General features: G+C 39.2%; 1 protein-coding gene across 4 annotated transcripts in view; it reads right to left on the bottom strand.

The window, feature by feature from the left end:
- Nucleotides 1-299: 299 nt before the first annotated feature.
- Nucleotides 300-22,720, bottom strand: part of LOC108696127 (cytoplasmic polyadenylation element-binding protein 3) — a 74,631-nt gene continuing 52,210 nt past the window's right edge. For 3 of the 4 annotated variants that reach the window (XM_018225190.2, XM_041568652.1, XM_018225188.2), the window contains 7 exons: nt 18,884-18,907; nt 16,521-16,688; nt 14,657-14,746; nt 9,972-10,090; nt 9,469-9,583; nt 6,175-6,356; nt 300-4,818 (listed from right to left, as the gene is read on the bottom strand). In XM_018225190.2, coding sequence (XP_018080679.1) covers nt 4,591-4,818; nt 6,175-6,356; nt 9,469-9,583; nt 9,972-10,090; nt 14,657-14,746; nt 16,521-16,688; nt 18,884-18,907 — 926 coding nt within the window. In that variant the 3' untranslated portion in view covers nt 300-4,590. The remainder of the gene's footprint in view (nt 4,819-6,174; nt 6,357-9,468; nt 9,584-9,971; nt 10,091-14,656; nt 14,747-16,520; nt 16,689-18,883; nt 18,908-22,720) is intronic. The other variant, XM_018225189.2, reaches the window with a different exon arrangement.

The raw sequence follows: 22,720 nt of genomic DNA, 5'->3' as shown, positions 1-22,720 counted from the left end.
AAACAGTATTGCACATAACAACAAATAATCAAGGTTAAGTCTGCCTTCAAAATATCTGACTAATTCAAGTCTAACACCGAGAAAAGGCAACCAACTGAACGGATACATCCAACGGCTTATTTTGCAAGTTTTGCAGTTCAAAACACAATATTTTTAAAACATATTTTTTAAAGGACCCTGTTTAATTTATTGGCTGCACGAGGGGTCCTTCAATGCGGCGACTGCCGACTCCTCCTAAAGCAAATAGACTTGATTTGGGGGGCGAGTAGATATACAAATAGGAAAGGGGGACACAAACAAAAGAAATAGTTTTTTTTAATATAATTTAACAAAATAAAAAAAGCCATCTTTAAAAAAATACAGACAGAAGAAATCTTTCATATTTCTGGTCAGTCATGCATAATCGACGCTTGATTACAAACATACAAAATCAAGGGAAAACAGAACATATTTTTTTTTTTTTTTTTGTACTTTCTATTCATCACTTTCAGCACCAGATGCAAAATATACTAAATGTGTGGGGGGTGTGCACTTCATTTCATTGTCAATCGACTGAACTTTGTATTCGTTGGCCTTTAATGTAGGGGGGGATTTTGCATACGATTAAGTAGAACTTTCGCCACCTAATTTTTATCACATTAAGATCGAAAAACATCATCTTTAAAATAAAAAGCATGAAAGAACAAAAAAACAAAAATAGCAATCTTAAATCATTCTTTTGCAAAATTAAATTAATATAATATAATATATATATACTTTTTCTGAATAAACTTACTTAGAAAATATTTTCTTTCCTATATTCAAAATTGAGGTATTGCAAAAAATCAGGTCAGAAAGTTTTCCTTTCTTTATCTAAAACAAAAATATAAAAAAAATATTTCTATATATATATATAAAAAAAATTAAAAATAAAAAAAAGGGGGGGGGAAATGTGAAAAATTGCCCAGATACAAAGTAGTGCATAAGATTTTTTTTTCTGTTTTACAGCGGACACAAACTACAGTAAAGAAATACATTGGGGCATATAAAATATATCGAACATTATTAACCTCAAAAAAGGATGTGCGTGTAGGGATGCCGTATTCTGTCCCATGGACTCCTGGCGGGGGCGGAGACTTGACGTAATGGGGCAGGTCTGTGACGCGGCAGGGGTGGGTCATAACTTCAGGGGCGGAGCTATGACATGGCGACCAGCTATCGGCCATGTCAATCATAGGAAATCCTGCCCTGTTTTCCTAATTTGGAAAACCGGGCAGGCAGTTTTGACCCAGACAGCCCTTCAAAAAACCGGGCTGTCTGGGTCAAAACCGGACAGGTCGCATCTCAGTGTGCATGTCTGCATCCCATTGGGCTTACAGCTATGTAACCCTAGCACTCAGGGTCGGACTGGAGGGCCCAGGGCCCACCGGGACTCCTGTCCAGGGCCCCCTTCTGTGATGCATCGCAAGCGCAAACAGAGCCACGAGCATGCGCAAAAGGAGCCACACATATGCGAAAGGAGCCGTGCACATGCGCGAATGGCTCTGTGCGGCTCCGCAAATTGTTTTTTTTTTTGTAGGGCCAGGAGATTGGGAGAGGGGGTCTGACGCGGCGGGGGCCCACCGGGTTTTTTCCCGGTGTCCCGCAGGGCCAGTCCGACCCTGCTAGCACTGAATGCTTTAGTTTATTTAGACTATACTTCAAGCACTTTAAGCCAAAAGAAATTCTTTATCAAGCCATTCCTTACAACTAAATCATAAAAAATACAGCAAAATAAAGGGAGGAAAAAATTTTGGTTTTTTTTCCCGGCCAGTGATGCAAGTGGCTTCTCTGGACAAACAAAAAATGATTTGGTGGCTTTTCTGCAGATACGTGCAATCTTCTGGTTTCTTATACAATCAGGAGAACATAGGCACAGCACTGCTCTGAACTTGTAAATAGCAACCATCTGCAGAACCTATAGTCAGTCTGTGCTTTGAAAATGTTTAATTTTTTTTTTTTTTTTTTTTAGCAGGAACGAAAAATTCAAGCTTTGCAGGATACGTCCAGAAATAAAACCTTTGTTTCACGTAGGAAAAGCATATTTAGGAGTATAATTCCTTTTAGCAGTCTTATGCCCTGCAGGTAAGTCCATTAAATGACATCTCGTCATTGGTAGTGTTTTTAACAAAACAGAACAAAACAAAAAAGCTTAACGTGCCTAACCTGGGCTAAAACTGTATTTATGTATTGTTTAAAAAAAAAAAAAAAACTATTGGGACTTCATTATTTCTAAAACAAAAATTAAAAATAAACCAACGTTGGTTGTTAATTAGTTGTTAATGTGCCTGATCTGGGCCAAGACATTATTTATGTATTATAACAAAAAAAATAAAACAAACACATTGGGACAATTTGATAATTGTTTAATAGGCACAATGTTAATGTGCCTAATGGCGGCTAAGCCTTTATTATTACTTAAAAAAAAACCATGTGACTAGGCTAGGCTAAACATTACTTATAGATGATTATTTCTTAAAAAAAATAATAATAATAAACTAACACATTTGGGACACTTTGCAAAATTGTTAACGTGCCTAATCTGGGCTAAGACTTTATTTATATATTCATTATTTCTAAAAAAAAAAATAATAATAATAATAAACTAACATTGGGACACTTTGTGAAATTGTTAATGTGCCTAGACTGGGCTAAGACTTTATTTATATATTAATTATTTCTAAAAAAATAAAATAAAATAAAAAAATATTAATAAACTAACATTGGGACACTTTGTGAAATTGTTAATGTGCCTAGTCTGGGCTAAGACTTTTCTACAATTATTTCTAAAAATAATAACAATAAACTAAAGCATTAGGACACTTTGCTTTGCAAAACCATTAATGTGCCTAGTCAGGGCTAAGCCTTTTATATAATTATTATTTCTAAAAAAAAATAATAATATTAATAATAAACAATCGCATTGGGACACACTGCAAAAGTGCTTAGTCGGGGCTAAGACATGATTTCTGTATTCAATATTTAAAAAAAATATGGGGCACGTGCCTAGTCTGGGCTAAGACATTATTCATATATTATTTGTTACAAAAAAAAAAATAGATATAAAAATAACATTTAAAAAAAAAAAACACAACTGCCACATTGGGACAATTTGCACCACAAGAGGCGCTTGTAACTAAGAAAAAGCTTGATTTTCTTTTTTATAAGTATCAGCTGTTCGCTGTGAGATCTACAGAGGCCTTTAAGTTACATCTGATCACAGTACTTGACAAAATCACTTAACTACATAAAAAAAAATTGCACAATATAACGGAGCACCGCAAATTATTTTCATCTACCGTCTGTTTTTGTTTTTTAGTTTTTTTTTTTTAGTTTAACAATGACCCTATATCTAGGTTTTGTTTATTTATTGGTTGTAAATACATTTAGAAAAAAAAAAAAAATCTGCAATGATCAGACGGTATTCCGATGCATTACAGACGAGACATGCCTTCCTCCATCACAATCGAGTGAGTTAATAAGCATTTTTTCCTATATAGACTCTTCATTTTTCCTGTGTGTGAGTGAGTGTTCGCCCTGTGCTCAGGCTTTATGCGACGCGGTATATAGAACGTTTTATATTGCATGCAGCAACCGGATTAAATAAACATGCAGTCAAAAAAATATCCACCTTCCGTGGAAGTTCTCTATACCGATTTCCAGCAGCTTTTTCAACTGTTTTTTTCATTATATATATGTTTTTATCTCCCTATTTCAATCACAGATACCCTAGCCTGAATAGAGTATCGTGGGTAATACCATTATTATTATTTTTTTTTTTTTTAAGTAGCAGCAAAAGCTATTGCAGCATAAATTTATATAACACTAAAAAGGTCTATTTCCCCCTCATACCCCACCCTGAAACAAATAATAAAAAAAATAACCGCACTAAATAAAAAAATAAAAATTTGATTCAACATTTAAGATATCAAATAAAGTCATGATTTTTTTTTTTTTTTTTAAATATCTCCATTGACGCTGGAGATGTTGCAGGTTATTCTAGCCGGGAAAAGTAAATACCATTAAGCATGGTCTCGCTAGCTTTCGAGGTGTTGCTACACTGTCCATGATACATTGGCTAAGTCACCTCGTAGGGATAGGAGGGAGGGTAGTGTAAGTGGTGTATCAGTAAAGTAAGAGCACGCTCCGGCTGGAGACGATTATTTTGCCTTACCCACGACACGCTGGCAGTGACAGGGGCACCGGCCTAATGAGATGTCTCTACTGAAAAGAGTCCTGCATACAGAATTAAGGTACCAAGCAGATATTAATATAAATCAAAGTGCAAAAAATCAGGGCTGTTACACTCTGCATTACACTGGACACTAGGTTCAGTAAAGTGACTGTAAATTATATATATATATATATATATATATATATATATATATATATATATATATATATATATATATATATATATATATATATATATATATATATAATAAAAGAGAACCTAAAAAGGAACCATTTTGCTCTACATCCAAGGGAGTAAAAAAAAAACAAAAAAAAAACCCATAATACTTTCTGCCCTCACTCCCGCGTGTGTGTGTGTGTCGAGGTCAGACGAGGTGCTCAGCTCCAGCGGAAAGGAACGTGGCGCGGGCGATCTCCTCCCTCTTTCACCAGTGGTTTGTGGAATTCCCTGCCAGCCCGGGAGTGGATGCTGGCCCAGCAGTACTCACAGTAATACTGCAGGCAGGTCACGTTGGCACAGAAGAACGGAGCAAACTTTCCACCGCATCGCGTGCCCTGGCATTCGTCGCACATCTGATCATCCAGCACATATGGCTTCACTTCCACCTGCAAAAAAAAAAAAAAAAGCACCAATAAAGAACATTCTTCAGATTAATTCATGTGGAAAATAGATCAGGTTTTCTGTCATTTGTCCCAATGCTAACAGATACGGCTCCGACGATCTCTCCGGTTACTCTACTGGTAGGGAGGGGACATTCCATTTTCACTATTCTTTCTCCGGCCTTTTCGATGTATTTATATCCTTAGTATTAGCATATATAAACACACATATAAGGTAACGGTATGAAAAAAAACCCCCAGAATTAATCTAAAGATTTATGAACACAGCTACAGTAGAAACCAATCGGGTCTTTGCTTTCACTTGCCATTAGGGGCAACTGGACTGGTGCAATTTAGCACTGATGTTGGTAAATCATTCCCATTTATACTTTGTCCACGCCTTTGAATGGTGTTGATAACGCTTTACTACTGTTTACACTATTATTGCTAAGGGACCTGGCCGGGTCGACGGAGGACCAGCACCACCATTGCAGTGAAAGAGGAGTTGCAGGAGACCGGTAGATATTTTTATCATTAACATGTATTTATATAGTGCCAACATAAGGTAAATGTGATTATACAACTATATCACATGAAATTATATACATAGAACATATGGAGTTACATACATCACAATCAATACCGGTACAAAGGGTGAGGAAGGCCCTATGCAGATAGAGCTTACACTCTAAAGGGAGGGGAGTAATACACAAGGTGTGGGAGTGGGCAAGATCGAATTAAGTGGGTGAGAAATGTGGTACTGTATGTGGTGTTGCGTTTGTTAGTTTAGCAGAGTGAGGGTAGGCTTCTCAAAAGAAGTGCGTTTTAAGAGATTTCTTGAAAGCAGAAAAGTTGGGAGAAAGTCGGACAGACTGTGGGAGAGAGTTCCAGAGGAGGGGTGCAGCCCATGCAAAGTCTTAAATGCGAGCATGTGAGGAGGTAAAGAGAGAAGAGTTGAGTAGCAGGTCAGTAGAGGTGCGTAGTAAGCGGTTGTGTGAGTATATAGAGATGAGATCAGATATGTAGAGTGGAGCAGACTTATGAAGTGCTTTGAATGTCAGGGTCATTCATTTGAATTTAATTCTGAGAGGTAGTGAAAGTCAGTGCAGGGACTGACAGAATGGCGAGGCAGAGGAGGAGCGGTTGCTGAGGTATATGAGCCTTGCAGCAGTGTTCATTATGGACTGGAGAGGTGACAGTCTCTGGAGAGGGAGGCCAATTAAAAGAGAGTTACAGTAGTCTAGAGGTGATATGATGAGAGAGTGAAGAATATAACACATTACTTTGATGGCAAAGCAAGCAATGTATTATTATGAATGATAAACAGAACAAAGTGAAGGTTATTGTCCATCCAGTGCTTACCCGCTTGTCTATGTCATTGTGCTGGAGCTGGACGAAGCGAGCGCTGATAGCAGCTATGTAGCTCTGCTGATTGGAGAATGCCACTCTGCCAGCACCTTTGGGGTATTTCAGTTCTGGGTCTGTATCGATGCCAGCGTAGCACACTCCTCCATATAAGCGATCCATTATCATTGCCAGTTCAACTGTAAAGAGAGCGCATTGACATATAATGAACCCTAATCCACCCATGCATGTATTAGGAAGTATAAAGTATCCAGCAAGGAGAATTTTCCAGATACAGTTACACAAGAGACAATCAAGTGCAGCCATCTAGTTAATACAACCGTCACCTACTTAGTCATGGCCAACGAACTAGAGTCTTTTGAGGGAAAGACCATTATAGAAGACTGGAACAGCCCAGAAATATAAAAGCATACCATAATATCTTAAACGAGAAGGAAAGTCTTTGTGCATTTGGGGGTGCCAAATGTTAGTCACCCCCAAGTGATTGTATTTACTTACCTGAAACCTTGGGCCGGTGCTCCTATCAGCAGAAAACTGCACCGGCCCAGGGTTATTCCAGTGAGCACCATGGAGCGATCCTCTTCCGGCTTCTTCTTTCTTCAAATTTCCTGGGGCAAACGCATGCGCAGTTGAGCGAAATAGCCGACTTTTTAGTTAAAGTTCGGCTTTTCGTTCTACTGCGCATGCACAGCCGTGTGAAGAGAGAGGAAGAGGGAAGACGATCGCTCCGTGGTGCTCACTGGAATAACCCCGGGCTGGTGCAGTTTTCTGCTGATAGGAGCACCAGCCTGGGGTTTCAGGTAAGTCAATACAATCACTTGGGGGTGCCTAACCCCCAAGTGCACAAAGCCTTTCCTTCTCCTTTAAGGGGGAATGTAATTCTTTGCGAATGTTTAGCACTGCTCGCAATGTAAAATCATTCGCTGGTGAATATTGCGATCACTAACCAAAGGTTTAGCATTAACACCTGCTCTGGAGTTTTGTGAAATATTTTGTCACAAAAAATGCTTTGCAATTGAGAAATTTTATTACATACACTGCGAATGTTTGCAAAAGCTACTTAGTCGCAAACTTTCCGATGACATCGTTGAGGTCGGTAATCAGTCAAAAAGAACTCAAACATGGTCGCTAACGTTTGCAAGCATCTTAGTGAAGGTTTTTTGAGCTAGTTAGATTGCCCCATTACACAACCACAGTGGGTGATTTAGTATGCCTATAGGTCAATGTTTTTGTGACTTTTTAGTGCAACAGTTGGACCTCCTAAAAAAGAATTGAAAAAAATAAATAAAACTAAAGGACCCATTCAGAAGATTCGGAAGAGGGAAATACAATAGTCCAAGCTGTTTTATTATTCCAGCTGTACTTGACAAACGGTTGGTTCCCAAATGTTACTAGAAATGCTAATGTTCACCAAGGCTACTCTATTAACTTACACTCTCTCTGGTGTGAGTGTACCTGCTCCCTATTTTATCTGTTTTAGCCAGGAAGCTCTCTACTAACATTATCTCCCGATAGTTCAGACAACCGTTTTTGTTGAGGGGACATCTCCAAACGTACAACAGGAAAAAATGTGAGTTTTTTTTCAAAAAAAAAGTGGCTAAAAGTTCAAATACATTTATTAGAACAATACAGGAGAAGGCCTAAAGCCTTTCGTGCCTGCTGGGGCACTTACTCATAGGCTGATTTTGGAAGGATGAGATTCTGGGAAGGAAGAAAATGATGGCGATATAGGTGTGGGACTGGACGAATATCCCAACCACACTGTGCCCCAGAGAGTGCTCACTATTGGTGTGTATAGTTTAGAAGGCATCTTGTGAGGGACCTGTCAGGCTGTGCCCCCCCCATCCCCAATATCCTGCAATTCCCTCTTTCATTAGCTGCCAAATATATTATATGGTGCACTTTTCTGTGCTTGAACTGCCTCCTGGTTTATTGTAGGACACTGGGTAAAAGTGGCCATACACAGGCCGATAATAGCCAGAGTTGGCAGCTTATTGGCCCATGTATGGGGCCCTCTGACAGGCTTCCCCGATCGATATCTGGCTGAAAGTCGACCAAATGCCGATCAGACAGGACTAAAAAATCCCGTTGGATCGCAGCCGCATCTGTTGATGTGGTCCCGTGATCCGACCATCCATTACCCTTTGTTATGATCCGATCGTTGGGCCCTAGGGCCCACTATCGGATCAGCCCGATATCGTCGACATATACGGGAAAGATCCACTTGTTTGGCGACATTGTGTATGGCCACCTTTAGTTACAGTAAACTACAATTGCATGTTCAAACTAAAATTTGTGTTTCTAAAAATATGGATATTTTATGAGCCTTAAAGGTCTTCTGTTCTAAACTGCAGCGAGATGTGTCTACATTCTTTCAGACTAGGCTCCCATTCATGGCACGGCCCCAGCTGCATAACATTCAACGCAATGCTCAAGGAATGGAGAGTGTATTAAAACTGTGAAATCCAAGTTTTGAGTTTTACTGCTTTTTCAATAAAAATAGAAAAAGAGAAGTTGAAAGCCAACACAGAACAGAAGGTTAATATTAAGAGTCGTGTTGGCAGCTATTACCTTTATTTTTAAATTACAGGGGATACAAACAGATAGAATTATAGTGTAAAAGGACAATGTGCTCTTCTTCATTTTCTCTTCAGACTTTTTAAGGATAAGTAAACATTTAAAACAAGTGTAAAAACTGTAAAATGTATGTGAGTGCTATTGTAAGAACTTATGCAATTTACATTCATTATTTATTTTTTTCATTCCACGATATTAAAGGATATATTTAGTGTTAATATAGCATAAGAACATCAGAGCAGCCTCTTTCTTTCTCCGGACAACTTCCTTGACTACTTGATGGTCAGACTGGTCAGAAACTGACCAGCAGGTGGTGTTCTTACAAAATTCATTCATATTAACAGTACAGGTATTCCCTTAATATCTTGGAATTAAGACAAAATAAATCAATATACATTGCAAAAGTTCTTAGAATAGCACCCGTATCAATTTTACATTCACATATTTTAAAGGTTACTTATCCTTTAAGAGTAAACAAATCTCTCTCTCTACCCCAAGACAATCACAGGTCACAGGTAATGGCGATTTGCCAACTGCCATGCCAAGACAATTTCTGTCCGTGCAAGGGGTACTAGAACATAGGCATTAAAAAAACACTCGATACAGTGAAACCTCTTAGCAGAGATCCTCAGCTGGAAGACAAGATAGGTTTGACATTTTTTTGACATTTTATTTTACTTTGCAACTATTTACTGCACTGAAGGGAAAACTTACCAGCTCGTAAGGGCCGTGGAACACCGCCTACAAATATAGTTTTCCGTGGGTCTAGAGGTTGAGAACCATCCATGACAAAGTCACTGTCGCTCAAATTCCAGGGTCGGATTTGAACCTGTAAAGATAATACAAGAGATGGTGTGGTTTAACGTTCTCTTGGAAAAAAGTCATGGCAACAGAACACCTGAACAGTTTTTCACAGTTTTTCAGCTTGAGGGTGGGCTGGCCCAAGTCAGTAAAATAACTGGGCCCCCAATTGTTGCGTTCCTTTGCACACATATATGTAAACTACCCATAAGATAAAAAAAAACAGTGAACCCCTACATTCCCTACCCACCTGATACATAGCAAGAACTATGCTCATTTAATGTTATTTTATGCAATGTGTAAACTCAGAATCAAATTTGGTGATGATGATGGATACACTGGAGGAAACCACATACATACTGTATACTTGTATTATTATTATTATTATTATTGCCGTTATATCTTTAAAACCTTACTGGTTTATCCTTGATGGTTGGGCTGGACACACACAGGTAAAGCTTTCCATCTTCCTCTAAACAGGCATCTATCAGAGCCTGCACGGAGCTTTCTTCTTGGAAGAGCAGAAAGGCATAGCCTATTTGAAACACACAAAAAAATGAAATAAAATCAGCATCATGTCCAAATATAAAAGTCCATCAAGTTCAACCCCTCCAATCACACTGACCCCTCCACACACTCACATAAACTATAATATATATATATATATATATATATATATATATATATATATATATATATATATATATATATATATATATATATATATATATATATATATATATTATAGTTTATGTGAGTGTGTGGAGGGGTCGGTGTGATTGTATGTATGGATGCATGTATTTGATGTGTCAGAAATGGAGATTGTGAAGATAATTATGGTAAAAATCTCAATATATATACTAATTGTAGATTTTTAACATAATTATCTTCACAATCTCCATTTCTGACAAATAAATAAATATATATATATATATATAGATATATATATATTATATCTATCTATCTATCTATCTATCTATCTATCTATCTATCTATCTATATAAAATCAAAGTTTGGAATAAAGCATTCCTGGGCCAGCACTTCCCTTAGTGAAACAAGTGTCTTTTTATTTTACACACATCAGTGCTCCAACGTTTCTGTCCCTCTTGGGACCTTTCTCAAGGATGAAAGGTGAGTTCTGATGTCATCAGTTATAAACGGTGGGTTCCGATGTAATTTCTGTCACATGACTCACTGAAACTGGAGTATTATAATAAATAAAGTACCCCCAGTTGCAAAATATGAAGATATTAGAGTTCCATGACTTGTATATGGTCATGCAACACCTCTGTAACTTATAATATCCTTATATTTTACAATAGGGGGTACTTTATTCACTATATATATATATATATATATATATATATATCACATAATAAACTCTGTAATGCCTTATCCACCAGTATAGAAGGTATCCCGTCAGACTGCAGGAAAGTTAATTTCATCATAAGGGGCCAGAAAGGTCTTTACAGTGTGAGCTGTGAAGTTGTGGAGTTCTTTCCACTAGCACATACCTTAGATATTTCAAGGAGAGCCTTTTCAGTATATAAAATAAAACATGGTTACTGAAATGTATCTCTCTTTAGCCCACTGCTCTTCTTCTCTCTCCTTCCTGATACCCACAGGCAGGACCGGCATCAGAAATGCAGGGCCCCATACGACAAAATTTCCTGGGCCCCCTGGGCTACGCCCACTGCAAGCCACACCTACAGGTCCGCCCTCCCCACCACACAGTAAAAAAACAAAAAAAATATTGGTGGCTTAAAAAGTAAAAAGATATTGGTGGTCAGGGCCCCCATAAAAAAACATTTGTGGCCAGGCCCCCCCCCATTAAAAAATATTGGTGGCTAGGACCCCACATGAGAAAAAAAAAATTGGTGGCCAAAATTGGTAGCCAGGGCCCCCCCCACATTATAAGAAAATTGGTGGCCAGGGCCCCTTAAACGTCCATGCCTTCCCGAAGTCAGCAGCTGTCAGAAAGATGGGGGGCCCGGCTAATCAAGTAAGTGTGGCGTGGCTGGGCCCGCCTTACCCTCGGGGCCCCCTACAACTCTCCCCCCTGTCCCCCCGATGGCTGCCCTGCCCACAGGTGGAGAATAATAAAAAAAACGTAGTGGTATCCTTACCAAAAAGAGGATAACTGCACTATTTCAACTCTTGTGAGTCTCTCTCCAACCTACTACTATAGCCACCATATTTAGTCTCTCTAGCACATAACCTTGTGTGTCTCCCTCTACACAACCACCTCCTCCGACTTCTACCTCCCTCCTGCCACCAGTTCTTCTTTTGCCCCATTTCCATGCTCTCTTTAAAGGAGAACTAACCCCCTAAATTGAATTTGGCTAAAAATGCCATATTTTATATACTGAACTTATTGCACCAGCCTAAAGTTTCAGCTTGTCAATAGCAGTAATGATCCAGGACTTCAAACTTGTCACAGGGGGTCACCATCTTGGAAAGTGTCTGTGACACTCACATGCTCAGTGGGCTCTGAGCAGCTGTTGAGAAGCTAAGCTTAGGGGTCGTCACTAATTATCAAGCAAAAAATGAGGTTGGCCTGTAATATAAGCTGATGCTACAGGGCTGATTATTAAATTCTGATGCTAATTGCGCTGGTTTCTGTGCTGCCATGTAGTAATTATCTGTATTAATTACTAATCAGCCTTATATTGTGACATTTCTATTCTATGTGTACTGTATATTGTGAGTGGGTCCCTAAGCTCAGTAAGTGACAGCAGCACAGAGCATGTGCAGTGAATCAGCAGAAAAGAAGATGGGGAGCTACTGGGGCATCTTTGGAGACACAGATCTTTACTGCTAAAGGGTTGTGGTTGCCTTGGGTTGGTACAGAACCACAAAACATAATGTATAACATTTCTATTCTACTTCTTTAGTTAAGCTTTTAACCAGCCACCCACCAAACTTAAATCAATGGACACCTTCTGCTCATGTTCAATGGCAATTTACAGGATGTGCTTCCAGTTGTGTATCATTGTCCCATTCTTATTCCACTTCGTGCATCTTACTCTCTCAGTCCTTACAAAATATATAGTATACAGACTGCACCCTCCTATCGCTTGACTTGATTATAAACGAGTGCCTGCACATATTTCATATAATCGTACATACATTGTGCATAATCTACCACTTTTAAACCAAAGCATGAAACTATAAACTTCATTATTTTTTTTCTGCAACAACAGCAAAGTACAAGAAAAAAAACAAACATCTGTGTAATCTCGGAACGCAACGGTGCTCGCATATCTTCCACCAGTGGCCCGTCGCTGCTGCCTGCTGGCTCTCTTCTTACTGCTTAGCCAACAAGGTGTTTGTGAAATTAAAAGTAAAATAACATGCTGGTAACGGTGTATTGTGTGCGCACACCGAACGCTTGCCTTGCAGCAGTAAATAAACGGAATGGCTCTCCTACCGGCTGTCTTAATTGATCTAGTTCAGCCTGACAAGTTTCTTTTCCCGCATTCAAACCAATCACTTCATGTTAAATAACATAAAGGGCTTTATGTAGAGATAAACAGTGTTGGGAGCAGGCACATAAGTTGTAACAGAGAATGTGTCCTTACTGTCACTGAGAAATGTTTTGTTTCAATAGAGAACATGTATTCGTCTGGCGTTCTATAGAGTTGGTGTTAGAGCACAGCACCCATAGCAATGCAGGCACCTGGGATCCCACATCTTAGGGGAAAAATGACAAAATAGAATATATTCTGCTCATTAGGGTAAAGGGTTTAGGCACATTTGGTTAACGAGACTGAAACATATAAAGGGGTTAATTAACTGCATCATTTGCCCCAGTGCAGTTATCCCTAGCAACCAAATGTATATATTTGCAGAAAATTCTACAGTCTTAGGAGGACCAACATCTGTTAACGCCTGACTTCTACACAATGTATAAGTCAGGAGTATTGTGTCGTTTTCCCCCTAAGATGTGGGAACCAAGGTGCCTGCATTGCTATGGGTGCTGTGCTCTAACACCAACTCTATAGAACGCCAGTCGAATACATGTTTTCTATTGAAACAAGATATGCAAATATACTCACGTGCACACCCGAGCCCTATGAAGTAATAGACCAGGTGCTCGGACCCTAGGAAGACGGCACTTCCGTAATACGATAGGAACGAAGAAAGCAGGTACCGGCACACAGGTGCGATTCAAGTAGGGAATTTAACCCTTACGTGTTTATTAAGTCGACACAACGTTTCGGGGGCAACTCCCCCTTCGTCAGGTCACCTGACGAAGGGGAGTTGCCCCCGAAACGTTGTGTCGACTTAATAAACACGTAAGGGTTAAATTCCCTACTTGAATCGCACCTGTGTGCCGGTACCTGCTTTCTTCGTTTCTATTGAAACAAAACATTTCTCAGTGACAGTAAGAACACATTCTACACAAGCCCGCCCCATTGCATGCTGGGTATTGCAGCCTTGGCAGTTTGCAAATTGTTATACAAAAACTACATTGCCCAACATGCATTGGGAGACACAGGCTTGGCACATTAAGGGCAAGAAAAAAAAAAACTTTGGCTAGTTTCCAAAACAAAACAGCCAAAGGCCCAAAAAGTAGCCCGAATCCGTACCTTGGCTAGTTTGTACTTTCAAAACCGGCCTGGGCTTTAAATTAGTAACCCAATTTGGCTGGAAAACCGCCAACCTGGCAACTCAGCTCTATACACAATGACATAACTCCTCCATTCATCACAGTGCTAAGGTTTCCCTTATTTGGCACCCCCAGGACCTTTTTGCATATTTGCTTTGCTCCAATACCCTTTACATTTGAATATGGCTCATGGGTAAAAAAAGGCTGGGGATCCCTAATTTAAACTGTACACTCTTTGTGACCTCCTTGTGCCTTTTAATAACTAGAACTGAATCGCAGATGTAGTTAACTATGCTTCCCATAATTTGTTCTGTTACTTTAATGTTTAAAAAGTAGAGCAATGCTACATAAATATATATCTATATCTATCTCTATCTATCTATCTATATATCTATATCTATATCTACATACATACAGTACATATACACACATACTTGTAATCACAATGCATGAATTGGGAACATTTTCAAAAGACAAAGCGCACGTTACCTTTTGGGGGGAAATAAGATTTGCTTTCTGCTTTGTGAGGCCAGTCCACCACCAACGGTCCAAACCTACGGAAGCTTGCTGTGATTTCATCTGTACAGAAATGGTACACGTTAAACCAGGCTTGTTTCTAAGCATTCATTAGAAATTGAATTATCCCATAATTCTTCAAGTTTAACAGCAGGTCGTTTATAATGTCAATTCATTAATTTATATATGTGTTTACATTTATATATATATTTATCTATTGCTTGCGCCTCCCAAACAACAGCAGTGCAGAGATGCAGAGTTACACAACATGGGAATTGCACAGATAGGATTCTTTGTACAGGTATGGGACCCATTATCCAGAATGCTATGGGTTTTCTAGATAAGGGATCTTTCCATAATTTGGATCACCATAAGCCTACTTAAAAACAATTTAAATAAACAAAGTAGGATTGTTTTGTCTCCAATAAGGATTATTTATATCTTAGTTGAGATCAAGCACAAGGCACTGTTTTATTATTAGAGAGAAAAAGGAAATCATTTTTAAAAATGTGAATTATTTGATTAAAATGTTGTTTCTGGATAACAGATCCCATACCTGCTGTGTGCAGTTATGCACTCTCACTGGATGTGAATAAATGAATAAAAGGGTTCTACTAATGTGAATACTTTTGTGTCATCATGAGACAGATAGGCCCATAGTCCAATAGCATGTGTAATATTACAATTTCAGATTGTACCAAGGGGAAACCAATGCCAATTACATGCCATTATTGTTGATGGAAAGCACTCTACCAGTCTACCACTCACGTCCTGTTATTGTAAGTACTAAGCTTACGGCTCAGCAAAGAGACTGTGGACCAACATGTTTTCAAAACTTCCATGTGAGCTACAAGCTGAGATAATGGTGAGAGATTTGAACTGGTTGCCACTATTTGATGGCAAGTTAAATTCCTTAAAGGAGAATTAAACCCTAAAAATGAATATGGATAAAAATGCCATATTTTATATACTGAATTTATTGCAACAGCCTAAAGTTTCAGCTTGTCAATAGCAGCAATGATCCAGGACTTCAAACTTGTCACAGGGGGTCACCATCTTGGAAAGTGTCTGTGACACTCACATGCTCAGTGGGCTCTGAGCAGCTGTTGAGAAGCTAAGCTTAGGGGTCGTTGCAAATTATCAAGCAGAAAATGAGGTTGGCCTGTAATATACAGTAAGCTGATGCTACAGGGCTGCTAATTGCACTAGTTTCTGTGCTACCGTGTAGTAATTATCTGTATTAATTACTAATCAGCCTTATATTGTGACATTTCTATTCTATGTGTACTGTATATTGTGAGTGGGTCCCTAAGCTCAGTAAATGACAGCAGCACAGAGCATGTGCAGTGAATCAGCAGAAAAGAAGATGGGGAGCTACTGGGGCATCTTTGGAGACACAGATCTTTACTGCTAAATGGCTGTGGTTGCCTTGGGCTGGTTCAGAAGTACAAAACGTAACGTACAACATTTCTAGCTACCTCTTTGGTTAAGCTTTAGTTCTCTTTTAAGTAAACTGCGCCTTCTACCATGGCATGAGAAGCATAGTACTATAATCACATGATGAACATTTAAAACCCTATTCAGACAGGAGGCCAAGAAAACAGAATTATTTCAGTTGGAAGTCACTAAATAGTGCCTTGCATTAAGCTGCTGAGTCTATTTAATTTAAGGGCAGCTTCAACAAACTTATTTTTTACAAAATTATTATCATTAATATTAAATATAATTTTTTTGTTGTTGGAGTGTTGTGCACTGAAGCAGGACATATATAAAGGTGTAGCAAATCCTGAAATGAGAAATAAGACAATTTTTTGTTAATATCAGCGATAGAACGAACCTTCATCAATGTCCGGAGGCAGCCCTCCTACAAACACCTTTCGAGAATAGCGTTCTATTCCTTCACCGTTCTGACAATGCGTTGGAGAACTCAGGCCTGATGATAATGACTGGTCACCGTGGCCGTCTCCGAGGAATCCGTCTTCAAATGGAAAGAGTGACGATCGACCTGGAATATAAGGTAAACCATTACGGTCTCCTGAAAACATGGAAGCCCCACTCATTCCCAAGAAGAAAATGGATTAATAGTAACTCAAACTGCCATATTTTGTTTTACAGATCAGCGACTATTGAATCATTCATCAAACCAGTAATAAATCGGTGTCCAAGGCTAACAAATTATTTACATGCATATATATATTATTTTTAACAAATAATCAATTATAACAATTATTATTAATCTTTTTTTTAAAGCAACACCACCATCATAATAGAATAAACATACATACAGTGAAACCTCAATTTTACAAGTTTTCCTTCATTTTACATTGTTGTTTTTGAATTCCAAGCCTGGAATTCAAAAATAAGCACCTGCTTTGAGACCACTGGGAGCAACATACAAGGGGTTGGTGAGCAGCAGGTTGCTCCCGAGCCACTGGTTGGGGATCACTAGAATATAGGGTTATGTTGAGAGAGGTGTTTAACAGAAGTAGCGTCAACCTACAAAATTTGTAAGCAAATCACAAAAACCTAGCGGGGGGGGGGGGGCTCTCCTCCTGGATGGGGGTCCTTTTAAAATGCTCATAGGGTTGACATGCTGTTCTGAAAAAAAGACCGGCATTCCTATTTTCTCTAGTAATAACCTTGGAGTCAAGGACCACTTGGAAGCTTTAGTCTCCCAACATTTAAAATATGGAAATTGCAAAACAAGGATCCTTTACCCAAATACAGAAGCAAAATACATTAATAGCAATCTTAAACTGAATATATCAATGCAAATTGTTATCGAATGTAAAAAATAAAATATATGCAGCTCTATGCCAAATTCTGTAAAAAAAACAAGTTAAATAATATTTTTATAGGCAAATACGTTATTTAATTGCAATTTGGGGCCAGGATAAAACATATTGTGAGCTCCTCCAGCATCAGAAGAGAGGGTCCAGTCAGTATCATAGCAATGAGGCACATCATATAGTGCATTTTGCAGTTGGTCTTGGAACTGATGCACTGATTACTGGAGAATATAAGAGGGCTCATTTACTAACATAGGTGCTAAGCATAGGTTACCAATTTCGACCAATCAGGTTTCTTTTAAAGAAGACTTTAAACTGCAGACTGGCTGCTATTGGCAACTGCCATGTGATTATGACCTTTGTGTTTTCACACTCCTTTATAACTAGCTATGAGGCCATAAATCTAGGGAATTAAATTGTTTCATGTGCTTTAGGTCATAGGCCCTACCTTTACCAAAGATGAACTATCTACATTCCTCTTCCAAGCCCAAGATAAAATTAGCTTTTATTGGCACTGGGGATTGTGGAAACACATACGTAAGCACAGGCAACAGATATTTTTAGTAAGTGGTTTCTTCCAGTTGGCTGCTCCTTTTGTGTTTGGGTTTTGGAATCTCAAACATGGATCAAACCAACTCTTAAACATCTGTTACGGTCAACTGCTTTCTTTTTTGGACATGGGATTCGGTTTTTTGTGATTATGGGCCTACATTGGATACAGGGGTGCTTGGGTGATGCACAAAAGCAGCGCCCTCCAATGAACAACAGCTCCCATCACACAATGGCACAGCCTGAAAAGTCAAAGGCCAGGTTGGTGTGGCAGTCTATGGGTGCTTGAAGAGACAATCCTTCAACAGATTGATCACCAAATCCCACCATGTTGCTACAATTAAACCGATAATAAGCACAAATGTGCTCCATCTGTAGGTCATTTATCCTTATTTACACCACTGATGTTGCCTTTTTGGTACTGGGCCCAGTACTAATTCACTTTCTGCTCCACCCCTTAAGGGTCAGCATACAAATTAACAGATTTTGCAGTATTGAGGGTGCCAAGATTTTGCTCTGCCCTTAGACAACACTGGACACGAGGAGGTCCATGCTGCCCGCCCTAGCCTTGTCAGTAGACACAGTAGTAGGACTCTGGGGGAGTCTGCCAAGTGTTAAAGTCTGTGTTATTATTCAACCACAGAATGGAACACTCCAAAACCAGAAAGTAAAGGTAAGGAATTATTAAATGCATCACAATTATCACACAGAGCAAAGACATTTCAAGTACAAACAATAAAGCACAAAATCAACAAATTAATCAATAGTTACAAAGAATGTTTAAAAACATAAACCTTAATGATTATTTCCCCAGGATTTTAGCAAAGCAAGAACACTCCCCAAAAAATCTCAGTGTATTTACCTCGTCTCCGACCATAGCTCCTGGCTGCATGTGAACAAAGGAAATCGGGGTGATTAAATTAATATAAATAAGCTTAATATTTTTGCTTTCCCTTATTTAGGAGACATTATCCCTTATATATACACTCTATAAATATTATATTGTAACAGAAAGCACAGTGCAGAATCAGCAGCAGTGAAAGTATCCTGCAGAGAAGCAAAATCGGATACCTGATCTAATGCATTCATTTTAAAAAATGTCCTGGACCTTGTCTCTCCAATTCAACACGAAATGGAGATTTAAAAAGAAAAAAAAGAAAAAATTATATATATATTATTTTTTTTTTCTATTATGTATGAGATGGGTGTGTCAAATATCTATCTATCTATCTATCTATCTATCTATCTATCTATCTATCTATCTATCTATCTATCTAAACAAGGGAAAGTTGTGCTCACCACTAATTTTTAAAACCATTAGGCGGGGATACAATGAGGCTGAGACCACAAAATACATATAGACAAATACAAGAGTCCTCTGCACTCAACCCATTATCAATATATTTACGACAGACATTTTGTGCATACTGCTACTCCCAAGTTTGGGAGTTTTACTTTGAAAGCAGCAAGTAAGTTGCAGGTAAAACTTAGTCCCTTTGTAAAATGTATAATTAAGTAATAGAATTCTTAATGAATCAGATGAAAATTAAGTGTAGGACTGGCCAGATATGGGATGACTGATGTAGTTGGCCAGCTTAAATATATTGCAATATATGGACAATCAATCCCTGTTTTGTTTAAAGGGTAAGGTATTTTTCAGTAGCAGTATGCACAAAATGTCTCTGTCTTAAAGGGATCCTGTCATCGGAAAACATATTTTTTTCAAAACGCATCAGTTAATAGTGCTACTCCAGCAGAATTTTGCATTGAAATCCATTTCTCTCCTAAAGTGCAGGTACAAGTCACATGACTTGGGGCAGCTGGGAAATTGACAATATGTCTAGCCCCATGTCAGATTTCAAAATTGAATATAAAAAAATCTGTTTGCTCTTTTGAGAAATGGATTTCAGTGCAGAATTCTGCTGGAGCAGCACTATTAACGGATTCATTTTGAAATTTTTTTTTTCCCATGACAGTATCCCTTTAAATATATTGATAAAGGGTTGAGTGCAGAGGACCTCTTGTATTTGTCTATATATACAGTATATATATATATATATATATATATATATATATATATATATATATATTTATATATACACACACACGTGTTTTTTTTTTATTGTGCCAATCTCAAGACTCAATATCTTACCAGTGACACCATTTTATAAATATTGCTGCATTTTCTGTCCCAAATTCCTAGCCAAAGTCACAAAGAAGGACTTTATGAAATTGGGATACTGCTGAATGCTACTAGAAAGAAAAACAAGCAGCAAAAAACTTACTAACAAACAGCTCTCTAGCAATGTGGGCCCCCCTTGACCCAGTCCGAAGCCAAATATGCAGGGATGCACCAAATCGGGATTCGGCCTTTTTCAGCAGGATTCGGCTGTATCCTTCTGCCTGGCCAAACCAAATACGAATTAGCATATGCAAATTAGGGGCAGGGAGGGAAATCGCATGTCACAGAACAAGGTAGTAAAATATGTTTTTACCTTCCCAACCCTAATTTGCATATGCAAATTAGGATTCGGTTCGGTATTCTGCCGAATCTTTCGCAAAGGATTCCGGGGGGTTCGGCAAAATCCAGAATATTGGATTCGGTGCATCCCTACAAATAAGTAAGCATGAAGAAGGTTGGGGGACAGTATGGGGGCTGCTTTCTCATGCTAGAGTGCTGCTTGGTGATGGGGTCTAGCAATTTGGAGGTATAACAACCTGGGGTGTTGCCTGGGTAGATGAAGACATACTGGAGTTTAGTTCAGTTCAGTTTAGGGAATTAGCATAAAACTGGGTAAGATTAAAACATGCCTAATTATTAGATACCCCCAGAGCTTGCTTGTTCCTGCAGTCTTTAGGCAAGTCTTGACAAACTAAAGCCACTTTATATTTGTTATGGATCCGCCCAAAAACATGACAAAAGAAAATGCAATTCAAAACAAGTATCCAATACAAATTACACATTTTCAGTGGCAAATATAACTGCTTTCGAAAGCAGCATCTGTCTGGTTGTTTACATTCTCTGCACTCCTGGCTCTGACTCCTGAAACGCAAGCCAGCACATGAACAGACCTGGATGAGAACTTTGTTTTAAGAATCAGACCCAGAGAACCGAAGGGGATAAACAAACGCTGCTTTGAACTGCATCTACAAACACACGCTGAAAGTTTTCAATGTTGGAGAGTTGCTTAGAATTATATTTTCTTTTATTATGCCAAAAAAAAAAGGGGGGGGTGTTTAAAACGCCTTTATAATAAATAACATTTTTGGCTACACAGCTCAAAAGGTTTTTAACTTCAAATCTTTGGGTTTTATCTGCAGCACAGTCACATCTTTGGTTCGCCTGCTGGGCAAATACCAGAATCTGAATCTGGTTGTAGAAGGTGACTCTGCCACTGATATTACTTTAGCCATTTACAAAATATTTTAAAGGAAAGATCTGGAATTAGCGGGCCCTCAGCAAAGGAAACTCTCCAACAACATATCGAGTTACTAAAACAAATGATCTAATTTTTGATAAGAAGAAACACGTTTATGAAAATGTATTAGGGTTGCCACTCTGCTGGTATTTCACAGGCCTAACCAGTAAAATCCCAGGCAGGGCTGGGGTTGGTATTATAGATTTACCGACTATGTACTTGCCTCCGGCCCACCCCAATTTCACTCCTCCTCCATTCTGCCCATTACCTCTTTCAACCCCCATTTTCACGAGATTCTGCCTCCCCTTTGGCCATCAGTGTTCCAGCTCCACCCCCATTTGTCATAACCCCACCCCATCATGCCATAGCCCCACCCCTTCTCAGTCCGGCTCCTACCTCTAAGGCAGGGGTCCCCAACATTTTTTACCCATGAGCCAAATTCAAGTGTAAAATAATGTTGAAGAGCAACATAATCATGCAAAAAGTTCCTGGGGCTTCCAAATAAGGGCTATGATTGGGTATTGGTAGCCCCATGTGGACTTTCAGCCTGCAGGAGGCTCTGTTTGGCAGTAAACCTGTTTTTTATGCAACTAAAGCTTTCCTTTATGCCAGGAATTAAAAAATAAGTACCTGCTTTGTGGCCACTGGGAGCAACATCCGAGGAGTCGGAGAGCAACATGTCACTCACGAGCCACTGGTTGGGGATCACTGCTCTAAAGGTGCCCATACATGGAGAGAGCCGCTCATTTGGCGATGTTGTCAAACGAGCGGATCTCTCCCCAATATGCCCACCTTGAGGTGGGCAATATCGGGCTGATCCGATCGTGAGCCCAACGATCGGATCCTTATGGTGGCTTTACAGGCAGTCGGATCGTGGGACCGCATCAACGAACAGATGCGGCCACGATCCGAAGGGATTTTTAGTCCCATCCGATCTAGATCTGGCTGACTTTCGGCCAGATCTCGATCGGGAAAGCCCGTCGGGGGGCCCCATACACGGGCCAATAAGCTGCCGGCTCGGTCTGTCGGCAGCTTTTACCGGCCCTTGTATGACCACCTTAAGGCATGGACCAGTAAGGGGCAAATCAAAAGGTGTCAACCCTAAATGTATTCGATTCCCCCCATGATTTGTAGACTCCCTACTCAGGAGGTAAGCAGGGAAGGAACATCCTTCTCTCTACATCTGTTTCCCATTCCCCTTTCATTTACTCTTTATTCTACATTTATGCACAAAACCGCAACAACAACAGTGCAAATCACTGAGCTTCCTAGGCTAGAAC

Source organism: Xenopus laevis, chromosome 7L (assembly GCF_017654675.1).
Source record: "Xenopus laevis strain J_2021 chromosome 7L, Xenopus_laevis_v10.1, whole genome shotgun sequence".
NCBI lineage: Eukaryota > Metazoa > Chordata > Amphibia > Anura > Pipidae > Xenopus > Xenopus laevis.
This window is presented reverse-complemented; position numbering and strand designations above follow the sequence as displayed.